The 24935-nt window shown below is 45.7% G+C and overlaps 2 protein-coding genes and 1 non-coding gene across 4 annotated transcripts; all 3 read left to right on the top strand.

Moving 5' to 3' along the window:
• Nucleotides 1–1974: 1974 nt before the first annotated feature.
• LOC124002761 (endogenous retrovirus group FC1 Env polyprotein-like) lies at nucleotides 1975–10610 on the top strand. Of its 2 annotated transcripts, XM_046310484.1 has the most exons (3): nucleotides 1976–2864; nucleotides 7495–9861; nucleotides 9935–10610. In XM_046310484.1, the coding sequence occupies exon 2, from the start codon at nucleotides 8725–8727 to the stop codon at nucleotides 9859–9861; it is 1137 nt and encodes a 378-aa protein (XP_046166440.1). In that variant the 5' UTR covers nucleotides 1976–2864; nucleotides 7495–8724; the 3' UTR covers nucleotides 9935–10610. The 2 variants fall into 2 exon arrangements, with proteins under 2 accessions (XP_046166441.1, XP_046166440.1); XM_046310485.1 differs by having other exon boundaries at nucleotides 1975–2864; nucleotides 7481–10610.
• Nucleotides 3962–7879, top strand: LOC124003133. The gene is made up of 4 exons (XM_046311197.1): nucleotides 3962–4562; nucleotides 4866–4921; nucleotides 5008–7545; nucleotides 7823–7879. Exons 1-4 carry the CDS (start codon nucleotides 3962–3964, stop codon nucleotides 7877–7879), a joined length of 3252 nt encoding a protein of 1083 aa, XP_046167153.1.
• Nucleotides 10611–17424: 6814 nt separating the features above from the next.
• trnal-aag lies at nucleotides 17425–17506 on the top strand. The gene has a single exon. It is a non-coding gene; the product is annotated as a tRNA-Leu (tRNA).
• The last annotated feature ends 7429 nt before the right edge of the window (nucleotides 17507–24935 follow it).

Genomic DNA, 24935 nt, shown 5'->3' with positions numbered 1-24935 from the left:
CAGTTGAATGACTAGTCTTGAAACCTGACTGATTTGGATCAAGAAGGTCATTCAGAGAGAGATAGCGGGAGAGCTGGCCAAGGACGGCACGTTCAAGAGTTTTGGAGAGAAAAGAAAGAAGGGATACTGGTCTGTAGTTGTTGACATCGGAGGGATCGAGTGTAGGTTTTTTCAGAAGGGGTGCAACTCTCGCTCTCTTGAAGACGGAAGGGACGTAGCCAGCGGTCAGGGATGAGTTGATGAGCGAGGTGAGGTAAGGGAGAAGGTCTCCGGAAATGGTCTGGAGAAGAGAGGAGGGGATAGGGTCAAGCGGGCAGGTTGTTGGGCGGCCGGCCGTCACAAGACGCGAGATTTCATCTGGAGAGAGAGGGGAGAAAGAGGTCAGAGCACAGGGTAGGGCAGTGTGAGCAGAACCAGCGGTGCCGTTTGACTTAGCAAACGAGGATCGGATGTCGTCGACCTTCTTTTCAAAATGGTTGACGAAGTCATCTGCAGAGAGGGAGGAGGGGGGGGGGGATTCAGGAGGGAGGAGAAGGTGGCAAAGAGCTTTCTAGGGTTAGAGGCAGATGCTTGGAATTTAGAGTGTTAGAAAATGGCTTTAGCAGCAGAGACAGAGGAGGAAAATGTAGAGAGGAGGGAGTGAAAGGATGCCAGGTCCGCAGGGAGGCGAGTTTTCCTCCATTTCCGCTCGGCTGCCCGGAGCCCTGTAAATAGCCCACCCAATCTACCTACCTCATCCCCATACTGTTTTTATGTACTTTTCTGCTCTTTTGCACACCAGTATTTCTACTTGTATTAGTATTTCATCTGCTCACCTATCACTCCAGTGTGAATCTGCTAAATTGTAATTACTTAGCTACTATGGCCTATTTATTGCCTTACCTCCTCATGCCATTTGCACACACTGTATATAGACTTTATTTTTTTTCTTATATTGTGTTATTGACTGTATGCTTGTTTATTCCATGTGTAACTCTGTGTTGTTGTTTGTTGTGCACTACTTTGCTTTATCTTGGTCAGGGTCGCAGTTGTAAATGACAACTTGTTCTCAACTGGCCTACCTGGTTAAATAAAGGTGAAATTAAAACATTTTTAAAAAATCTTAAAAAACGCAGTTTCTTATAGGAATCTTATAGGAATGCTATAGTGCTTTTTCGTAAGAGGAGCCAATTTGACTGTATGGAGTAGCTAACGTTCGATGAGCAAAGACTAAGACTGGTAGACAGGGATACCAGACTGCACTCTGGTCAAAGAGTGATGACAGATAACCCTGCAAATGAAAACAGTCTGATCTAACACAAAAGCCAAACTGACAAATAAATGTCCTTTTTTATATTAACATGGTTGCCATGGTGAATAATCCAATAATAATTGGTAGGACCCATGAAAGGAAACTCAAGTGGTTGCTATGGTGAATAATCCAATAATAATTGGTAGGACCCATGAAAGGAAACTCAAGTGGTTGCCATGGTGAATAATCCAATAATAATTGGTAGGACCCATGAAAGGAAACTCTAAATGAAAATACTGACAGATCAATAAAAATGTCCTTGTAGATCTAATCGAAATTATTCCAAATTAATATCTAAGGGTATTTTTTTAAATACATTAATACATTTCCCGTTGCAGGTATTATAAATGAACAGTGTGTCTTTTTCCCAAAGTTTGGTGTTGACTGTGAACTTTACTTAGTGAGGTAGCTGTGCTTTGTGGAAGAATGTCAGATGTAACTTATTGTCAACATTGAGTTGTTACTGGCTAGCTGGCTAGTTGGCTAGCTGGCTAGTTGGCTAGCTGGCTAGCTGGCTAGTTGGCTAGCTGGCTAGCTGGCTAGTTGGCTAGCTGGCTAGCTGGCTAGTTGGCTAGCTGGCTAGCTGGCTAGTTGGCTAGCTGGCTAGTTGGCTAGCTGGCTAGCTGGCTAGTTGGCTAGCTGGCTAGTTGGCTAGCTAGCTAGCTGGCTAGTTGGCTAGCTAGCTAGTTGGCTAGTTGGCTAGCTGGTGTAAATAATACTTTGATAACCATACATATGCTTGAAGGCCGTGGCAGGCCTCTATATCTAATGCTTCAGCCCTCAGTAACGAAGGGCATAAACAAACGGAGATTACTAATGTGTTTGCTATAATGTTGCTGTAAGCTGTTTTGGGTGCGCCTCTGCAAATGTTTCCACACATAGTCACGAAAACAGGAAGAGGGCCAAACCACAAGACTGGAGAAGCCGCATCTCGTGAGGACATATCTGCTGATGACAGGAACACACACACACATACACACACACCCCACCCAGATACATTCACATTTAGAACCACACACCCAGCATTTAGCCTCAAGGGATCGTGGGCGTATCTGCTTTTTGACACATGTAAGCTAGTTGAGCAACGCAAAACAGACATTAAACAGGAACATTCTGAGACAATGGCAACAACAACCTTGGACCAATAAGGAGAGACAACGCCCGGGTCTGGACCAATCCGAGGACCAGACCTTCCAGAATCAACCTACTTTCTGTACTGTATAAAACATGTATGCTGTCTAAATTAGGGGCTCTCTTTTTCTGACTCCCTCTGAGTTCAAGGAACAGAGCCCGTATACGCTGTACACAATACTTTTACTCTGAATAAACTGCAGATTGTTAAACTTTAACTCCTCGTCTGAACTGATCCTTGACCGACTCGCTCACCTAAGCATCTCACCTTTTACCAACAGAATTCTTGGTAGCAGAGGATGGTTTACTAAAGACCCATAAAACGTGAGAGTACGGGAGCGAATTGGTGAAAGGACGGTTCAAGGAGAAAGACGAGCCAATTCGGGGGAGGACAAAACTCTGCTCAACTCGGAGAACTGATCTCAGGTCGACCACTAAAAAGGTAAGCAAAACCTGTTAAAACAAACTTTGCATATTGTCGTTTAGTCTACTCCAAATTTAAGATCAGTAATACCGAGTGTGAGTATGAGTTTTGTGTAAATTTAATTTAACAAAATTTCATTGAGCAGTGAAGTAAATGAATTGTGGAAATATGAATGCAATGTATTGACTGTTTAAAGTTAAGGTGATACAGAATTGAATTGTATGTGTTAAAGAACTGAGATGAGTTAGGTTGGAGGATATTGCAATGTTAGCTTGATTCTAGATACTATTCAGATATGTCGACAGCGTTCGATGAGGAATAGGTCTATTTGTTGATTAGTGATATTATTCAGAGATGTCAGCAGCGACTGATGAGGAATAAATCTAAGTGTTGAATATGACCAAATGTTCGGTTGATACTACTACTAGGTGATTTACATACCATAACCTAGCTCATGACTGGTTAAATGTGTTGTAGAGTTGCTACCTGAGTACATGAAGTATACGAATGAGGCATATTGATAATCGACTAGTAACCCAACAGACTGGCTGTGACCGGTGAGGTTTTAACTGTACACAGCGTCTCACAAGGGTTTAATTGGGCTGTATTGTCTCACCAAAATCTGAATATATGACGGAGGAGCTCTGAGATAAGACAGAGTACGAGTAATAGTTTCTCCAAGAATACATCGCTGTCGCGAGACAGTGACGGGCTAAGTATATTCAGATAGTCAAACTCATTTATACACCATGGCAACTTCGCAACCTCCAAAACTGAAATTCAATGATTTTCTAGACCAACGTATGCAGGATAGGTCAGGAGGAAAGGAACAGTGGAAGTCAATAAAGAAGGTTTGGGAAGGGTTGAAGTTGAAGTGGACACAGGCGGGTTATTTGGTAGGGGGAACTCCAAATAGGACTCAGCTTAGCACAATGGAAGACGAGTTGCGTGAAGCATTACAGGAAGCTAAAGACAGGGAGACAGAACAGAACAAGTTGCATTTATTCAAGAAGGAAGGGACTAAACAGAGAGAGAAAGCAGAAGCTGAATTGAAAATAGGCACTTGGGCTATCGAGGAGACCCGTAGAGTACAACTGAACAAAAAACCGGAAGTAATGGCAATAGTCACTGACACAAAAGAAGGAGGGGATACCACCACCCCACCAGCCAACCCAGACAAAGGACAACCGCCCAACCCGCGGCTCTACCCAAACCTATCTGAAGAGTACAGACCACCACCCTACTCGCCTCTCCCAGCCCCAACACTAGCTGCTATACAGGCCCCTGTAATGACGGTGAGAGGGGGTGTGATAAAGGGGGAAGTAGCAGTGCGCCTAATGGAAGGAGCAATCGATGTTGAGGATCTGGAGCCCCCCAGCGGTCTCCACTCCATGAATACTGTAGAGACGGGGCCCCAAAGTGGACGGACATCACTGAACCCATTCACTTCACACTCAGTCAGCACCGACAGTTGCTCCAACGATTTCAAGCCTCTCCCACCCAGTCTCCTTTCTCCACTATCTAAAGCAGTCTCTGCAGCAACCCCACGCAGCTACACCAGTGAACATCGCTCAGCTGAAAAAGGGAACGTCGAAAGGGAGTATCTGACATCATTAAACCTGCCACAAGAGGAGGATGAAAATGAATGCAGTGGCGGTCCAACCCGGGAACAGATATGGACAGCTGCCGAACAGATCAACAGGGAACAGCTTCCAGGTGGGGGAGGGGGACCATATCATCTAAGTGGCACATATCTGGGTGAAATAACCGATCTCCGGGATGCGCTAAACCACCCACCAACAGGCCTAAGGCGATCACAACGAATCCAAGACCAACAAAATAGACAGGCATCCAGCATACAGGCTCCACTCCGCCTGAGTACAACGGGAAGAGGGGAGGAGTACAAACCATGGCAGTTGACAGATCTAACCTCCATGATGGACCAGTTACCAAGCCTTCATGGAGGTGCCTCTGCCTGGCTCTTACAACTACGAACCCTGACCTCTGGTTTCCGGTTAGCACTAGGAGACATGAGAGCACTGCTAGCCAGAGCCACTGACCACACCACCATGGATGTAATCATGAAAACAGCCGGTCTGGACCAACTACCTGGAGCTACCCCTCCTGAATCATATTCAGTAAAACTGTGGGCTGAACTCAGGAGAGCATACCCAACGGAGAGAGACTATGCAGCACTATCATCATTTCTCATGAACAATATTCGTATTCTGTTCTTCCCCAGGGCTACAGGTGCTCACCCGGATTATTCAACCGTATCCTAAAGGATCACCTGGCTGAACTCATTATCCCTGAGGGTGTGGTGCTCATCCAGTATGTAGATGACCTTCTGCTGGCCGCACAATCTTCAGATCAATGTCTGGCTACAACCAAGCTCTTGCTGGATTTTTTGGCGATAAAAGGGTACAAGGTCAAGAAATCTAAGGTTCAAACGTGTCGTCGAACTGTCCTGTTTCTTGGAAGAGAAATCTCAAGTGAAGGGGCAGGACTGTCTACCGCACACAGAAACTCGATTTTGCATCACCCGCGGCCTACCACAGTCTCTGGAATGCTCTCGTTTCTTGGTCTTACGGGATACAGTCGTACCCACATACCAGACTACACCACCAGAACAGAACCCTTACGCGAGATAGTCCGAGAAGCTGGGCCTAGAAACCTTCATGCCCCTCTGATATGGACTCCCCAAGCAACTGATGCGTTTGGCCTCCTGAAAACCGAACTCTCAGTGGCAGCTGCACTTACTGCCCCAGACTATGGCAAGCCCTTCCACTTGGATGTTTCCGAAAAAGAAGGATTCACATCATCCATTCTCTTTCAGAAACAAGAGGGGGAGAGAAGGGTCCTGATGTACCACTCATCAAAACTGGATCACATTGACACAGGTCAAACCACGTGCTCAAGATACGTGGCGGCGGTAGCAAAAGCAATTGAAAAAACTGCCCACTTGGTAATGTGCCACAAGCTGGAAATACACACACACCATGGCGTTGCAGCATACCTAACTGCAAAAGAATTTACTTTCAGTGCACACAGAAAAAACAAAATTCAGAACAAATGTACACAGTCACACATCACGTTTGTCAACACGGACAAGAACATGGCTGACGCCCTTAATGCGGAAGAAGGGATAACCCATGTGTGCGCAGAAAGAGCTGCTCAAGAACTGAAACTCAGACCAGACTTGGAAAACGAACCCATATTGACTGCAGACCTATGGCTATACACTGACGGGTGTTGTTACAGAGGAGAAGAAGGCAACATAGCAGCATACGCAGTAGTACAACAGACTGAGGATGGAGCCCACACCACCCTGGAATCAGGTATAATACCTCAGCCCGCATCAGCCCAATTGGCAGAGATAATTGGACTCACCCAAGCATTAACAGTGGCCAAAGGGAAAAAGGTCAACATATACACCGACTCAGCGTATGCTCATGGAGCAGTACACATTGATGGACCACAATGGGTCAGACGAAACTTTACCACTACTGGAAATCTACCAATCAAGCACAAGACCCAGATGGAGCGACTGATTGCTGCGGTATCACTTCCTGAAAAGGTGGCCATAATGAAATGCAAAGGACATCAGATACTGGACTCCAAGATCAGCAAAGGAAATGATGCGGCCGACCAGGCAGCTAAGAAAGCAGGTGGCTACACTCCCAGACAAATGGTTCTACAAGTAAGTCCACCTAGGACTGAATTGACTAACCAACACATCAAGGAACTACAACAAACTGCCGGACCGTATGAACACTCAGTATGGGGACAGAGGGGAGCGACAAAAGGTCCTGATGAACTGTGGCGATGCCATGATGGCAGACTAGTGGCCCCTGCAAACCTCTGTCCTGAACTAATCAGAGAAGCACACGGACTGACACACGAGGGGAAACTGAAGACTTGTCAGAGAGTCTCTTACGTGTGGTGGCATCCTTACATGAAAGAAATGACAGATTTGTTCTGTGACAATTGTGACATCTGTGGAAGTCACAATCCAAAGAAACCTTACCAAACACCAATGGGTCACTATCCGGTACCTAATGCCTGTTTTCAAGACATCAGCATAGATTATACAGACATGGGAGCAGATCAAGTGAAGGGAGGAAAAAGATATTTGCTAGTAATGGTAGACAGATTCTCTAAATGGGTAGAGGCCATTCCTACAGTTAAGGAGGATGCGAAGTCAGTCATTAAGTGGCTACAAACGGAACTCATACCTAGGTATGGGGTCCCGCGACAAATCAGATCCGACAATGGGTCCCACTTCTCCAACCAACACTTGAGACAGGTTGAGGAGAGGTTTGGCATTACACACAAATTCGGTTCGGTGTATAAGCCGCAATCGCAGGGACTTGTGGAACGCTGTAACCAGACTTTGAAAGCTAAGATAGCTAAGGTTTGTGCAGGAACTAAATTGACATGGGTGGAAGCCCTGCCCCTGGCACTGATGGCCATGAGGTCCTCACCAGGTGCAGGGACACATCTCTCACCCCATGAGATAATGACAGGCCGAGTGATGCCTGGGCCGCCAAGAGAGGGAGGTCATATGCCCCCTCTTGATGTCCACCAGATAGGAATGTCTGACTATGTAAAAAAACTGACCGAATTATCTGCAGCTCTCTCCACGCAGATACACCGGGTCGCAGAGGGGGAGCTGACGGATGACCAGGAACAACCAAGGGTAAAGGTTGGTGACTGGGTAAGGATCAAAGTCCACAAAAGAAAGTGGGCTGATCCCAGGTGGACTGGACCGTACGAAGTGAAGGAAGTTACTTCACACTCAGTCCAGGTCAAAGGTAAACCAGGCGCACCTTGGCACCACCTGACGCATTGTACACCAGCACCAGCACCTGACAGAACACTGACAGAAGTCAGAAGCGATTTGATCGCATCTAATTCGGCTACAAATTCTGTTAGCTCTGACAACTGAAGGATGTGGAGACGCCTCCAATCCTCAGGTGCCAGCGAAGGGCACCTTTGGTCTAGACGACAAAGGGCACCATGGGAAAGATTAGGATGCTCTCTTCCAATGTTTGTGCTATTGCTGTTCACCTCGGGTGTGGTAGTAGGAATAATGCTTTGGGCTTTCGAACATACAGTTAACAAAACAGATATAATACCAGAGGGCACTAATTCCACAATTGACATCACTGGTCTCACCACAAATCTTACCACAACCACCATGGCTAGTCACAACCTACGTAAAAGACGCATTGAAGTCATAAACCAAACTTGTCCAACTGATCGGGTAGGTAGCACCACCCTGTGTGTACCAGTTAATGTTACTACCACTGTCACTATACCCTGGGGAACACTAGAGAACAATGTGCATAAGATTGGGGTTAATAACTTATGGCAATCAAAATACCACTGGTATCTTACTAAAGGAAATAGTCCCCGCGATGATTGGATTTGGAGAAATTTAGTTGCTGAAACAGGCCCTGATTGGTCTAGTTATTCAAAAGGAGACTTAGTGCTGTTATGGAGAAATAGATTGACCCTTACCAAATCAAAAGTGGAACTGAAACTGGTGATTAAACCAGGTAACAAGGAGGGATGCCAAGGTTTCATTTTGGCACCTTGGATAGACCACAGAGGGGCACCATTGTACATATACTACTTTAGATGGTTTTTGAATGTCTGTGCGATGTCAGCCCCTGTCCCTTCTTCTGTTACTAAAAAGGAAGGTCAAGGAGCCCAATCAGGATCTGGAATGTGGGGACCTGTCCGTATGACTGCCAACCCACCGACATTTGATGACGCTATCTTTACTGCCACTTAGGTCTCTGGGTTCTCCAACAACTGGCTCCTGTTAACTGAGGAAGCAGGTAGAGTGTCTCGCCAGGACTGTGTGGTATGTATGGGAGCCAGGCCTCTCCTTCGCATTGTGCCTGCAGCCTTACCTGTCAATTGTGTTTTCCCGGTTATGAGATATAGTAACCCAACTCGAAATTGTTCTTCCTGGGATAAGGTTTATCCACTAGTCAAGGGCAGACAGGCACCGATTTTCTCCTCAGATGTTGCTGAAGGAAATTTCACATGTGTGAACATGACCCAAGGACCTCCATATTTAGGTACTGTCCCACCCCACTGGTGTAATGCTACTCACTTCCCTAATTCTCCCCTTAAGGTCGTAGCTAGGGCAGATGTTTGGTGGTGGTGCGGAGGAAATGGACTTTTGTCTAGGTTTCCTCCTAACTCATCAGGTTTGTGTGCCCTAGTGTCACTGCTCCTCCCTATTGCTGTACATCCCATGAGTGTGGCTGGTCTCCTCTCCCAAGTCAGTGAAACCCCGTTAAGCAGATATAAAAGACACACCATGGTATCACCCACTGACAATCCGACCTACATTGATGCTATTGGTGTGCCCAGGGGGGTACCTGATAAATATAAGTTGGTTAATCAAGTCACTGCGGGGTTCGAATCCTCAATTTGTTGGTGGTGCACTGTTAACAAAAACGTGGATCGCATAAACTATATCCATTTCAATGTCCAAAGACTGGGAAATTGGACCCAGCAAGGGTTTGAGGCTGTACATGGTCAATTATCGGCTACCAGCCTTATGGCTTTCCAAAATCGAATTGCCATAGATATGCTATTGGCTGAAAAAGGAGGTGTCTGCTCCATGTTTGGGCAACAATGTTGTACATTTATTCCGAATAACACTGCGTCTGATGGCAGCCTGACAGTAGCTCTAGAAGGACTTAGGACTCTTAATGGTAAAATGAAATCTCACTCTGGCATTGATAACTCTATGTGGGACTCCTGGATGGATGCTTTTGGCAAATACAAGACTCTCGTTTCCTCTGTTTTAATTTCTATTTCTGTTTTTGCGGCTATTCTGGTTTTGTGTGGGTGCTGCTGCATTCCATGTATTCGCTCGCTTACCAATAAAGTGATAACTAAGGCTATTGATCCTAGCGCCCCGGCTCAGATGTATCCTCTCTTGGGCCCGGAGGATGTGTACGATGACTTAGAGATGTGCGAAATCGACTGATTAGTCACGTCTCTGCTGAGACGAGAAGAGAGGGATTACTTAAACTTTTCTCTGAAAAGTTTCTTCCTATCAGTTGGTCACGTCTGTAAGACGTGAAGAGAGGGATTTGTAAATAATACTTTGATAACCATACATATGCTTGAAGGCCGTGGCAGGCCTCTATATCTAATGCTTCAGCCCTCAGTAACGAAGGGCATAAACAAACGGAGATTACTAATGTGTTTGCTATAATGTTGCTGTAAGCTGTTTTGGGTGCGCCTCTGCAAATGTTTCCACACATAGTCACGAAAACAGGAAGAGGGCCAAACCACAAGACTGGAGAAGCCGCATCTCGTGAGGACATATCTGCTGATGACAGGAACACACACACACATACACACACACCCCACCCAGATACATTCACATTTAGAACCACACACCCAGCATTTAGCCTCAAGGGATCGTGGGCGTATCTGCTTTTTGACACATGTAAGCTAGTTGAGCAACGCAAAACAGACATTAAACAGGAACATTCTGAGACAATGGCAACAACAACCTTGGACCAATAAGGAGAGACAACGCCCGGGTCTGGACCAATCCGAGGACCAGACCTTCCAGAATCAACCTACTTTCTGTACTGTATAAAACATGTATGCTGTCTAAATTAGGGGCTCTCTTTTTCTGACTCCCTCTGAGTTCAAGGAACAGAGCCCGTATACGCTGTACACAATACTTTTACTCTGAATAAACTGCAGATTGTTAAACTTTAACTCCTCGTCTGAACTGATCCTTGACCGACTCGCTCACCTAAGCATCTCACCTTTTACCAACACTGGCTAGCTGGCTAGTTGGCTAGCTGGCTAGCTAACTGGATATAACAGGTAATGACGTTCGTTACCTTATTTGTGCTTAATTTTATTTGTTTGTTTACACAGATGACATCAGCCGTGTATATATATATATTTAAACTTCCTTGGCTAAATATAGCTAGCTAGTTGATTTGCTAGCTAGTTGGTTGGTGTTGATGAATAACTATCAGAGAGGGAGACCAAATCACGGACGCTGGACTGAGTGGAATCAAGTATAGCAAAATGGCAGTTTATTAAAGTCAAAGATATCTTGTCAAGCGTGCACGGACCGATTCATTTAGCTCAGAAGAACAGAGTGTGCAATGTATTTTGTACATAGAATGACGTAGGTTGATTCTTGTAGTTCTGTCTTCTGACTGGTTGGTGAAGGTTGGAGGCGGGTCCTGTCCGACCCTGTGCCGGAGCCCCATTGGTGCTCCTTGAAGTCGTCTGATCCTGGCTCCTGCCCAGTTGAATGGGGTGTGGGGTGTGTGTGCTCTGAAATGTCTGTGTGTCTGTGTGTGTCCATGAGGTGAGATAAGGGGAACTGAAACTGACAGTTGGTGTTTCAGGCGAGGGCGCTTCCTGTTTTGACAGGGACGCATGTGATAACTTAAGTCAGACAGATGAGCTTGGTATTCTACAGTTGCTTATGCGGTTTAGAATCTGCTGAGGACAGAATGTGTTTGTGTTAAATGCAGAAGTATGTCTTGAGCAATGGCCCCCTAAGTCTCAGTCATGGGGTGTGTTTTAATTATAAGGTTCCAGACAAACTCTGCTAGGCTATGAGTGATTCATATATTAGGGATATACTACATTGGTTAGCTAGCTAGCCAACGTTAGCTCCTATCTGCCTTAGTACTGTTATCTATGGTATAACCAAAGATACTGTATATAGAACCAACCCCAAAATAGTTCATCTGTGTCGTTTACAGTGGGAGCAAATTAAGCATATTGGGCGGAACAAACAAGGAGGTTGGCAAAATCAGAGTTAGCGAGATCCCATTTGAGGCAATTGCATATTTTCCTTTAGGGAACGTCTCATCTGTGAAGTGCGCATGTGCACAAACTAAATTCGACTTTGCACTCCTTGAAATTGTATTGGTCACGTACACGTATTTAGATGTTATTACCGGTGTTGAGAAAATGCTTGTGTTCCTAGCTCCAACAGTGCAGTAATATCTAACTAAATGCTGGTGTTCCTAGCTCCAACAGTGCAGTAGTATCTAACTAAATGCTTGTGTTCCTAGCTCCAACAGTGCAGTAGTGTCTAACTAAATGCTTGTGTTCCTAGCTCCAACAGTGCAGTAGTATCTAACTAAATGCTTGTGTTCCTAGCTCCAACAGTGCAGTAGTATCTAACTAAATGCTTGTGTTCCTAGCTCCAACAGTGCAGTAGTATCTAACTAAATGCTTGTGTTCCTAGCTCCAACAGTGCAGTAGTGTCTAACTAAATGCTTGTGTTCCTAGCTCCAACAGTGCAGTAGTGTCTAACTAAATGCTTGTGTTCCTAGCTCCAACAGTGCAGTAGTATCTAACTAAATGCTTGTGTTCCTAGCTCCAACAGTGCAGTAGTATCTAACTAAATGCTTGTGTTCCTAGCTCCAACAGTGCAGTAGTATCTAACTAAATGCTTGTGTTTCTAGCTCCAACAGTGCAGTAGTATCTAACTAAATGCTTGTGTTCCTAGCTCCAACAGTGCAGTAGTGTCTAACTAAATGCTTGTGTTCCTAGCTCCAACAGTGCAGTAGTATCTAACTAAATGCTTGTGTTCCTAGCTCCAACAGTGCAGTAGTGTCTAACTAAATGCTTGTGTTCCTAGCTCCAACAGTGCAGTAGTATCTAACTAAATGCTTGTGTTCCTAGCTCCAACAGTGCAGTAGTATCTAACTAAATGCTTGTGTTCCTAGCTCCAACAGTGCAGTAGTATCTAACTAAATGCTTGTGTTCCTAGCTCCAACAGTGCAGTAGTGTCTAACTAAATGCTTGTGTTCCTAGCTCCAACAGTGCAGTAGTGTCTAACTAAATGCTTGTGTTCCTAGCTCCAACAGTGCAGTAGTATCTAACTAAATGCTTGTGTTCCTAGCTCCAACAGTGCAGTAGTATCTAACTAAATGCTTGTGTTCCTAGCTCCAACAGTGCAGTAGTATCTAACTAAATGCTTGTGTTTCTAGCTCCAACAGTGCAGTAGTATCTAACTAAATGCTTGTGTTCCTAGCTCCAACAGTGCAGTAGTGTCTAACTAAATGCTTGTGTTTCTAGCTCCAACAGTGCAGTAGTATCTAACTAAATGCTTGTGTTCCTAGCTCCAACAGTGCAGTAGTATCTAACTAAATGCTTGTGTTCCTAGCTCCAACAGTGCAGTAGTGTCTAACTAAATGCTTGTGTTCCTAGCTCCAACAGTGCAGTAGTATCTAACTAAATGCTTGTGTTCCTAGCTCCAACAGTGCAGTAGTGTCTAACTAAATGCTTGTGTTTCTAGCTCCAACAGTGCAGTAGTATCTAACTAAATGCTTGTGTTCCTAGCTCCAACAGTGCAGTAGTATCTAACTAAATGCTTGTGTTCCTAGCTCCAACAGTGCAGTAGTGTCTAACTAAATGCTTGTGTTCCTAGCTCCAACAGTGCAGTAGTATCTAACTAAATGCTTGTGTTCCTAGCTCCAACAGTGCAGTAGTGTCTAACTAAATGCTTGTGTTTCTAGCTCCAACAGTGCAGTAGTATCTAACTAAATGCTTGTGTTCCTAGCTCCAACAGTGCAGTAGTATCTAACTAAATGCTTGTGTTCCTAGCTCCAACAGTGCAGTAGTGTCTAACTAAATGCTTGTGTTCCTAGCTCCAACAGTGCAGTAGTGTCTAACTAAATGCTTGTGTTCCTAGCTCCAACAGTGCAGTAGTATCTAACTAAATGCTTGTGTTCCTAGCTCCAACAGTGAAGTAGTATCTAACTAAATGCTTGTGTTCCTAGCTCCAACAGTGCAGTAGTGTCTAACAATTCACAACAATACACACAAATCTAAAAGTAAAAGGATGGAATTAAGAAATATATAAATATTAGGACGAGCAATGTCAGAGTGGCATTGACTAAAATACACCTACATGTACCCTTTATTTTGTAAATATTTTCTTAACTTCATTTCTTGAATTGCATTGTTGGTTAATAATGCCCCATCAGTCAGCTCTCTGTTTCCACTCTCTGAATGGAGCTGGCCTGAACTGCCAGGTTTCACACCCCACATTTACATAGGGAGGGACGTGTCACATTTACATAGGGAGGGACGTGTCACATTTACATAGGGAGGGACGTGTCACATTTACATAGGGAGGGACGTGTCACATTTACATAGGGAGGGACGTGTCACATTTACATAGGGAGGGACGTGTCACATTTACATAGGGAGGGACGTGTCACATTTACATAGGGAGGGACGTGTCACATTTACATAGGGAGGGACGTGTCACATTTACATAGGGAGGGACGTGTCACATTTACATAGGGAGGGACGTGTCACATTTACATAGGGAGGGACGTGTCACATTTACATAGGGAGGGACGTGTCACATTTACATAGGGAGGGACGTGTCACATTTACATAGGGAGGGACGTGTCACATTTACATAGGGAGGACGTGTCACATTTACATAGGGAGGGACGTGTCACATTTACATAGGGAGGGACGTGTCACATTTACATAGGGAGGGACGTGTCACATTTACATAGGGAGGGACGTGTCACATTTACATAGGGAGGGGGAGGGGGACGTGTCACATTTACATAGGGAGGGACGTGTCACATTTACATAGGGAGGGACGTGTCACATTTACATAGGGAGGGACGTGTCACATTTACATAGGGAGGGACGTGTCACATTTACATAGGGAGGGACGTGTCACATTTACATAGGGAGGGACGTGTCACATTTACATAGGGAGGGACGTGTCACATTTACATAGGGAGGGACGTGTCACATTTACATAGGGAGGGACGTGTCACATTTACATAGGGAGGGACGTGTCACATTTACATAGGGAGGGACGTGTCACATTTACATAGGGAGGGACGTGTCACATTCTCTGGCCTATCCAGAAAAATGCTAAATGTCTCTTCCTCTGAGAAAGTAAGCTGAGAGACCAGCACCCAGTGTGGAATGATGTTTACCCGCTGACTAAACTAAATACATTTAGATGTAAATGGACAATAAAGTATCAATCATTTAAAAGTAAAAAAATGTATGTACCAATCGCAGACTGCCCCTTTATCAATTCCTCCAGTACTGAACAACATATTTGAGAGCATAACTTCAGTAGAATGCCCCTTTAAAACCACACCGTAGCCTAGTTCAACAACTGCTGAGTTGTTTTTAAGATAATACTCACTGGTGTTAATAAGATCTTCTGTCTCCTCCTCTTTCACTCCCAGAACGGCTTCAACCTTCTCTTTTATTGAGACAGCCTCCTCTTCCTCCTCCCCAAAAGGTTTGTCTTTCACTGAAACAGCCTCCTCTTCCTGCTTTTTCATTCTGAAAGCTTCTACCTCCTCTTCCACTGTGAAAGACTCTATCCCCTCTTCCTCTTTCACTGTGACAGCCTGTATCCCCTCTTCCTCTGTGACAGCCTGTATCCCCACTTCCTCTTCCACTGTGACAGCCTGTATCCCCTCTTCCTCTTCCTCTGTGAAAGACTGTATCCCCTCTTCCTCTTCCACTGTGACAGCCTGTATCCCCTCTTCCTCTTCCACTGTGACAGCCTGTATCCCCTCTTCCTCTTCCTCTGTGACAGCCTGTATCCCCTCTTCCTCTTCCACTGTGACAGCCTGTATCCCCTCTTCCTCTTTCACTGTGACAGCCTGTATCCCCTCTTCCTCTTCCACTGTGACAGCCTGTATCCCCTCTTGCTCTTCCACTGTGACAGCCTGTATCCCCTCTTCCTCTTCCACTGTGACAGCCTGTATCCCCTCTTCCTCTTCCACTGTGACAGCCTGTATCTCCTCCTCCTCTTCCTCTGTGACAGCCTGTATCCCCTCTTCCTCTTCCTCTGTGACAGCCTGTATCCCCTCTTCCTCTTCCACTGTGACAGCCTGTATCCCCTCTTCCTCTTCCACTGTGACAGCCTGTATCCCCTCTTCCTCTTCCGCTGTGACAGCCTGTATCCCCTCTTCCTCTTCCTCTGTGAAAGACTGTATCCCCTCTTCCTCTGTGAAAGACTGTATCCCCTCTTCCTCTTCCACTGTGACAGCCTGTATCCCCTCTTCCTCTTCCTCTTCCACTGTGACAGCCTGTATCCCCTCTTCCTCTTCCTCTGTGACAGCCTGTATCCCCTCTTCCTCTGTGACAGCCTGTATCCCCTCTTCCTCTTCCACTGTGACAGCCTGTATCCCCTCTTCCTCTTCCACTGTGACAGCCTGTATCCCCTCTTCCTCTTCCACTGTGACAGCCTGTATCCCCTCTTCCTCTTCCACTGTGACAGCCTGTATCCCCTCTTCCTCTTCCACTGTGACAGCCTGTATCCCCTCTTCCTCTGTGACAGCCTGTATCCCCTCTTCCTCTGTGACAGCCTGCATCCCCTCTTCCTCTGTGACAGCCTGTATCCCCTCTTCCTCTGTGACAGCCTGTATCCCCTCTTCCTCTGTGACAGCCTGTATCCCCTCTTCCTCTGTGACAGCCTGTATCCCCTCTTCCTCTGTGACAGCCTGTATCCCCTCTTCCTCTGTGACAGCCTGTATCCCCTCTTCCTCTGTGACAGCCTGTATCCCCTCTTCCTCTGTGACAGCCTGTATCCCCTCTTCCTCTGTGACAGCCTGTATCCCCTCTTCCTCTGTGACAGCCTATATCCCCTCCTCCTCTTCCTCTGTGACAGCCTGTATCCCCTCTTCCACTGTGACAGCCTGTATCCCCTCTTCCACTGTGACAGCCTGTATCCCCTCTTCCACTGTGACAGCCTCTATCCCCTCTTCCTCTTTCACTGTGACAGCCTGTATCCCCTCTTCCTCTTCCACTGTGACAGCCTGTATCCCCTCTTCCACTGTGACAGCCTGTATCCCCTCTTCCACTGTGACAGCCTGTATCCCCTCTTCCTCTTCCACTGTGACAGCCTGTATCTCCTCTTCCACTGTGACAGCCTGTATCCCCTCTTCCACTGTGACAGCCTGTATCCCCTCTTCCACTGTGACAGCCTGTATCCCCTCTTCCACTGTGACAGCCTGTATCCCCTCTTCCACTGTGACAGCCTGTATCCCCTCTTCCTCTTCCACTGTGACAGCCTGTATCTCCTCTTCCACTGTGACAGCCTGTATCCCCTCTTCCACTGTGACAGCCTGTATCCCCTCTTCCACTGTGACAGCCTGTATCCCCTCTTCCTCTTCCACTGTGACAGCCTGTATCCCCTCTTCCTCATTCACTCCTAAAGTTTCATCCTCTTCTTTCAATGTGATAGCCTCCTCTTTCTCCTTTTTCATTCTGAAAGCTTCTTCTCCTTTCACTGTGATAACCTCCTCTTTTAAGTCAATGTTCAGCCCCAGAGCTTCTTTCTCCGTACAGCAGACCTCCTCACGTCGCCATCTGCTGGCTGCATTGGGTAACGCACAGAGGCTCTGTCAAACAATATCATAACAAATCATTTCAGTACGTTTTTTTACCACACTACTTACTACCACACAACTACTACGAAGTTGGTTAAAAGAAAAACGGAAACATCCGGTTTTCAGGGATATAGATTATGTTTAACCCAATGACATGTATCGGTAGCGTGGCCGAGCGGTCTAAGGCGCTGGATTAAGGCTCCAGTCTCTTCGGAGGCGCGGGTTCGAATCCCGCCGCTGCCAGATATTTTGGCTCCCGAGCGTCGCAGCGGTCTAAGGCACTGCATCTCAGTGCGAGCACTGGTTCGATTCCAGGCTGTGATTGGGTCCCATAGTGTCGCACAATTAGTCCAGCGACGTCCGGGTTTGGCAAGGGTTTTTTGTAAAATAAGAATTTGGCTTGACTAGTTATATAAGGGGAAAAAAATAACTGAAGTTCAAATTGATTACATGTAGATTTTTTTGTCACTGGTGTACACACAGTGGTGGAAAAAGTACTCAATTGTCATACTTGAGTAAAAGTAAAGATACCTTAATAGAAAATGACTCAAGTAAAAGTGAAAGACACCCAGTAAAATACTACTTGAGTAAAAGTCTAAAAGTATCTGGTTTTACATGTACTTAAGTATCAGAAGTAAAAAGGGTAAACCCCATTTGAAATTAATTTATTAATAAGCAAACCAGACGGCACAATTGTATTTTTTTTATTGACGGATAGCCAGGGTCACACTCCAACACTCAGACATCATTTACCTGTAGCCAGGGTCACACTCCAACACTCAGACATCATTTACCTGTAGCCAGGGTCACACTCCAACACTCAGACATCATTTACCTGTAGCCAGGGTCACACTCCAACACTCAGACATCATTTACCTGTAGCCAGGGTCACACTCCAACACTCAGACATCATTTACCTGTAGCCAGGGTCACACTCCAACACTCAGACATCATTTACCTGTAGCCAGGGTCACACTCCAACACTCAGACATCATTTACCTGTAGCCAGGGTCACACTCCAACACTCAGACATCATTTACCTGTAGCCAGGGTCACACTCCAACACTCAGACATCATTTACCTGTAGCCAGGGTCACACTCCAACACTCAGACATCATTTACCTGTAGCCAGGGTCACACTCCAACACTCAGACATCATTTACCTGTAGCCAGGGTCACACTCCAACACTCAGACATCATTTACCTGTAGCCAGGGTCACACTCCAACACTCAGACATCATTTACCTGTAGCCAGGGTCACACTCCAACACTCAGACATCATTTACCTGTAGCCAGGGTCACACTCCAACACTCAGACATCATTTACCTGTAGCCAGGGTCACACTCCAACACTCAGACATCATTTACCTGTAGCCAGGGTCACACTCCAACACTCAGACATCATTTACCTGTAGCCAGGGTCACACTCCAACACTCAGACATCATTTACCTGTAGCCAGGGTCACACTCCAACACTCAGACATCATTTACCTGTAGCCAGGGTCACACTCCAACACTCAGACATCATTTACCTGTAGCCAGGGTCACACTCCAACACTCAGACATCATTTACCTGTAGCCAGGGTCACACTCCAACACTCAGACATCATTTACCTGTAGCCAGGGTCACACTCCAACACTCAGACATCATTTACCTGTAGCCAGGGTCACACTCCAACACTCAGACATCATTTACCTGTAGCCAGGGTCACACTCCAACACTCAGACATCATTTACCTGTAGCCAGGGTCACACTCCAACACTCAGACATCATTTACCTGTAGCCAGGGTCACACTCCAACACTCAGACATCATTTACCTGTAGCCAGGGTCACACTCCAACACTCAGACATCATTTACCTGTAGCCAGGGTCACACTCCAACACTCAGACATCATTTACCTGTAGCCAGGGTCACACTCCAACACTCAGACATCATTTACCTGTAGCCAGGGTCACACTCCAACACTCAGACATCATTTACCTGTAGCCAGGGTCACACTCCAACACTCAGACATCATTTACCTGTAGCCAGGGTCACACTCCAACACTCAGACATCATTTACCTGTAGCCAGGGTCACACTCCAACACTCAGACATCATTTACCTGTAGCCAGGGTCACACTCCAACACTCAGACATCATTTACCTGTAGCCAGGGTCACACTCCAACACTCAGACATCATTTACCTGTAGCCAGGGTCACACTCCAACACTCAGACATCATTTACCTGTAGCCAGGGTCACACTCCAACACTCAGACATCATTTACCTGTAGCCAGGGTCACACTCCAACACTCAGACATCATTTACCTGTAGCCAGGGTCACACTCCAACACTCAGACATCATTTACCTGTAGCCAGGGTCACACTCCAACACTCAGACATCATTTACCTGTAGCCAGGGTCACACTCCAACACTCAGACATCATTTACCTGTAGCCAGGGTCACACTCCAACACTCAGACATCATTTACCTGTAGCCAGGGTCACACTCCAACACTCAGACATCATTTACCTGTAGCCAGGGTCACACTCCAACACTCAGACATCATTTACCTGTAGCCAGGGTCACACTCCAACACTCAGACATCATTTACCTGTAGCCAGGGTCACACTCCAACACTCAGACATCATTTACCTGTAGCCAGGGTCACACTCCAACACTCAGACATCATTTACCTGTAGCCAGGGTCACACTCCAACACTCAGACATCATTTACCTGTAGCCAGGGTCACACTCCAACACTCAGACATCATTTACCTGTAGCCAGGGTCACACTCCAACACTCAGACATCATTTACCTGTAGCCAGGGTCACACTCCAACACTCAGACATCATTTACCTGTAGCCAGGGTCACACTCCAACACTCAGACATCATTTACCTGTAGCCAGGGTCACACTCCAACACTCAGACATCATTTACCTGTAGCCAGGGTCACACTCCAACACTCAGACATCATTTACCTGTAGCCAGGGTCACACTCCAACACTCAGACATCATTTACCTGTAGCCAGGGTCACACTCCAACACTCAGACATCATTTACCTGTAGCCAGGGTCACACTCCAACACTCAGACATCATTTACCTGTAGCCAGGGTCACACTCCAACACTCAGACATCATTTACCTGTAGCCAGGGTCACACTCCAACACTCAGACATCATTTACCTGTAGCCAGGGTCACACTCCAACACTCAGACATCATTTACCTGTAGCCAGGGTCACACTCCAACACTCAGACATCATTTACCTGTAGCCAGGGTCACACTCCAACACTCAGACATCATTTACCTGTAGCCAGGGTCACACTCCAACACTCAGACATCATTTACCTGTAGCCAGGGTCACACTCCAACACTCAGACATCATTTACCTGTAGCCAGGGTCACACTCCAACACTCAGACATCATTTACCTGTAGCCAGGGTCACACTCCAACACTCAGACATCATTTACCTGTAGCCAGGGTCACACTCCAACACTCAGACATCATTTACCTGTAGCCAGGGTCACACTCCAACACTCAGACATCATTGACCTGTAGCCAGGGTCACACTCCAACACTCAGACATCATTGACCTGTAGCCAGGGTCACACTCCAACACTCAGACATCATTGACCTGTAGCCAGGGTCACACTCCAACACTCAGACATCATTTACCTGTAGCCAGGGTCACACTCCAACACTCAGTGAAAATAATGTATATCATTTACCTGTAGCCAGGGTCACACTCCAACACTCAGACATCATTTACCTGTAGCCAGGGTCACACTCCAACACTCAGACATCATTTACCTGTAGCCAGGGTCACACTCCAACACTCAGACATCATTTACCTGTAGCCAGGGTCACACTCCAACACTCAGACATCATTTACCTGTAGCCAGGGTCACACTCCAACACTCAGACATCATTTACCTGTAGCCAGGGTCACACTCCAACACTCAGACATCATTTACCTGTAGCCAGGGTCACACTCCAACACTCAGACATCATTTACCTGTAGCCAGGGTCACACTCCAACACTCAGACATCATTTACCTGTAGCCAGGGTCACACTCCAACACTCAGACATCATTTACCTGTAGCCAGGGTCACACTCCAACACTCAGACATCATTTACCTGTAGCCAGGGTCACACTCCAACACTCAGACATCATTTACCTGTAGCCAGGGTCACACTCCAACACTCAGACATCATTTACCTGTAGCCAGGGTCACACTCCAACACTCAGACATCATTTACCTGTAGCCAGGGTCACACTCCAACACTCAGACATCATTTACCTGTAGCCAGGGTCACACTCCAACACTCAGACATCATTTACCTGTAGCCAGGGTCACACTCCAACACTCAGACATCATTTACCTGTAGCCAGGGTCACACTCCAACACTCAGACATCATTTACCTGTAGCCAGGGTCACACTCCAACACTCAGACATCATTTACCTGTAGCCAGGGTCACACTCCAACACTCAGACATCATTTACCTGTAGCCAGGGTCACACTCCAACACTCAGACATCATTTACCTGTAGCCAGGGTCACACTCCAACACTCAGACATCATTTACCTGTAGCCAGGGTCACACTCCAACACTCAGACATCATTTACCTGTAGCCAGGGTCACACTCCAACACTCAGACATCATTTACCTGTAGCCAGGGTCACACTCCAACACTCAGACATCATTTACCTGTAGCCAGGGTCACACTCCAACACTCAGACATCATTTACCTGTAGCCAGGGTCACACTCCAACACTCAGACATCATTTACCTGTAGCCAGGGTCACACTCCAACACTCAGACATCATTTACCTGTAGCCAGGGTCACACTCCAACACTCAGACATCATTTACCTGTAGCCAGGGTCACACTCCAACACTCAGACATCATTTACCTGTAGCCAGGGTCACACTCCAACACTCAGACATCATTTACCTGTAGCCAGGGTCACTCTCCAACACTCAGACATCCTTTACAGATGAAGCGTTTGTGTTAAGTGAGTCCGCCTGAGCAGAGGCAGTAGAGATGACCAGGGATGTTCTCTGTTTAGTGAGTCCTCCAGATCAGAGGCAGTAGAGATGACCAGGGATGTTCTCTGTTTAGTGAGTCCTCCAGATCAGAGGCAGTAGAGATGACCAGGGATGTTCTCTGTTTAGTGAGTCCTCCAGATCAGAGGCAGTAGGGATGACCAGGGATGTTCTCTGTTTAGTGAGTCCTCCAGATCAGAGGCAGTAGAGATGACCAGGGATGTTCTCTGTTTAGTGAGTCCTCCAGATCAGAGGCAGTAGAGATGACCAGGGATGTTCTCTGTTTAGTGAGTCCTCCAGATCAGAGGCAGTAGAGATGACCAGGGATGTTCTCTGTTTAGTGAGTCCTCCAGATCAGAGGCAGTAGAGATGACCAGGGATGTTCTCTGTTTAGTGAGTCCTCCAGATCAGAGGCAGTAGAGATGACCAGGGATGTTCTCTGTTTAGTGAGTCCTCCAGAGCAGAGGCAGTAGGGATGACATGGGATGTTCTCTTGATAAGTGTGTGAATTTGACCATTTTCCTGTCATAATGTAACAAGTACTTTTGGGTGTCAGGGAAATGTATGGAGTAAAAAAAGTACATTATTGTCTTTAGGAATGTAAGTGAAGTAAAATTAAAAGTTGGCAAAAATATAAATGGTAAAGTACAGATACCCCCAAACAACTACTTCATTTTTACTGAAGTACATTACACCACTGCATACACACACTACCACACAATGTCAAAGTGGAATCATGTTTTCAACGGTTTTAAATGTTTTCAATGTTTTCAAATGAATTCAAAATGAAAAGCTGAAATGTCTTGAGTTTATAAGTATTCAACCCATTTGTTATGGCAAGGAGCCTAAATAAGTTCAGGAGTAGACATGTGCTTTTTAACAAGTCACACATAATTAGTTGCATGGACTCACTCTGTGTGCAATGATAGTGTTTAATATGACGACCTCATCTCCGTACCCCAGATATACTGTACAATTATCTGTACGGTCGAGAAGTGAATTTCAAACACAGATTCAACCACAAAGACCAGGGAAGTTTTCCAATGCCTCGCAAATAAGGGCACCTATTGGTAGATAAAGAAATATATATATTATATATTAAAATCCATTTTGAATTCAGGCTGTTTCACAACAAAATGTGGAATAAGTCAAGGGGTATGAATACATTCTGAGGGCACTGTAGCTCGAGATAAATCATGATAATGAAAGTATAACGAAAAGCTATACATACCCAGAAACTCTATCATCGATTAATTAGGCATGCAGCCAATTAGACACGTCACTATTTCAACACGATGGACAGCGATCCGTTTGTGAGATGGCTGACTGGCTGAAATATTGGATTTTATTTTAGAGCGGGGCCCAAACTCCAACCTTGCGGGGCCCAAACTCCAACCTTGCGGGGCCCAAACTCCAACCTTGCGGGGCCCAAACTCCAACCTTGCGGGGCTCAAACTCCAACCTTGCGGGGCCCAAACTCCAACTTTGCGGGGCCCAAACTCCAACCTTGCGGGGCTCAAACTCCAACCTTTCGGGGTCCAAAGAAACTGCCTTAACTTTAGAAAATGAGCGACTAAAATCAGAAGGCCACCAACGACTGGAGTAGTATTTGTATTTCCAATGTTTCAGTTAAACAGGTGCTGTGCCGAATAGCTCCCCCCTGCCAGAATCCCCCTTCGCGTAAACGCGCAAGCACTCAATTCTTCATCGATTTACTTGCTCGTTGAGATTTCTCATCACGTTAGGCTGCATTTCATTTTTTTAATGTCATTTTGATTTCACTAGTAATGTCTGCAGTTTTCGGTTTGGCTATTTGTTTCAAGCGTATTAATCTATAAATAAATATCTTTGCCAAAAGTCGTCATTTCTCCCGTGTCTTATTCGACTAGTAGTTGTTCTGAAAAGTGTATTGCTTTCCTACATTTTACTCCCTCCTCTGTTTAATATAACACACATACATTAAGTATTCATTTCGGTTGTCTATCCTGACATGAATTTTGTTCTGTATAAAGTATTTGACTCTAGTGACAGAATTAAGGAAATTAGAAGGGGGGGTTTTCTTGCCGACCGAAATTCCTGTATTTTAGTGGCCATCTAGTCAGAATGTGGATCAAAGATAAACCTTGAAAGATCCATATAATTTTTTTATATACAATTATATTAAATTGAACATATTTCTGCTGTTTCTCTCATGATGTTAACATCTTTGTCCATATTTGAAAAGACAATCGACACCAATACTCAAATAACAAATCAAATAACATGAAACACAGTGATCACTGACAGCTGCCTTGAAGAACACACATGTACAATTATTTCTGCTTCTAAGATCAGTGAAATGGAGGCTGAACTGACAACGGAGTGAAGAGCAAAGAAAAGCAAGTCGCAGCAATGAAGAATTGAATGAAGAATTGAATGAAGAATTGAATGAAGAATTGAATGAAGATTTGAATGAAGAATTGAATGAAGATTTGAATGAAGATTTGAATGAAGTGAAGAATTGAATGAAGATTGAATGAAGATTTGAGTGCGCAGAATTCTGGCAGGGGGGAGGCTTTTCTGCACAACACCGGAAGTGAAGGTGGAGCCTCGGCTCTTTTGTCTTGTGATTTTGGGCAGAGAGCCACGTGTTG

Source organism: Oncorhynchus gorbuscha, linkage group LG18, assembly GCF_021184085.1.
Source record: "Oncorhynchus gorbuscha isolate QuinsamMale2020 ecotype Even-year linkage group LG18, OgorEven_v1.0, whole genome shotgun sequence".
Lineage (NCBI taxonomy): Eukaryota > Metazoa > Chordata > Actinopteri > Salmoniformes > Salmonidae > Oncorhynchus > Oncorhynchus gorbuscha.
This window is presented reverse-complemented; position numbering and strand designations above follow the sequence as displayed.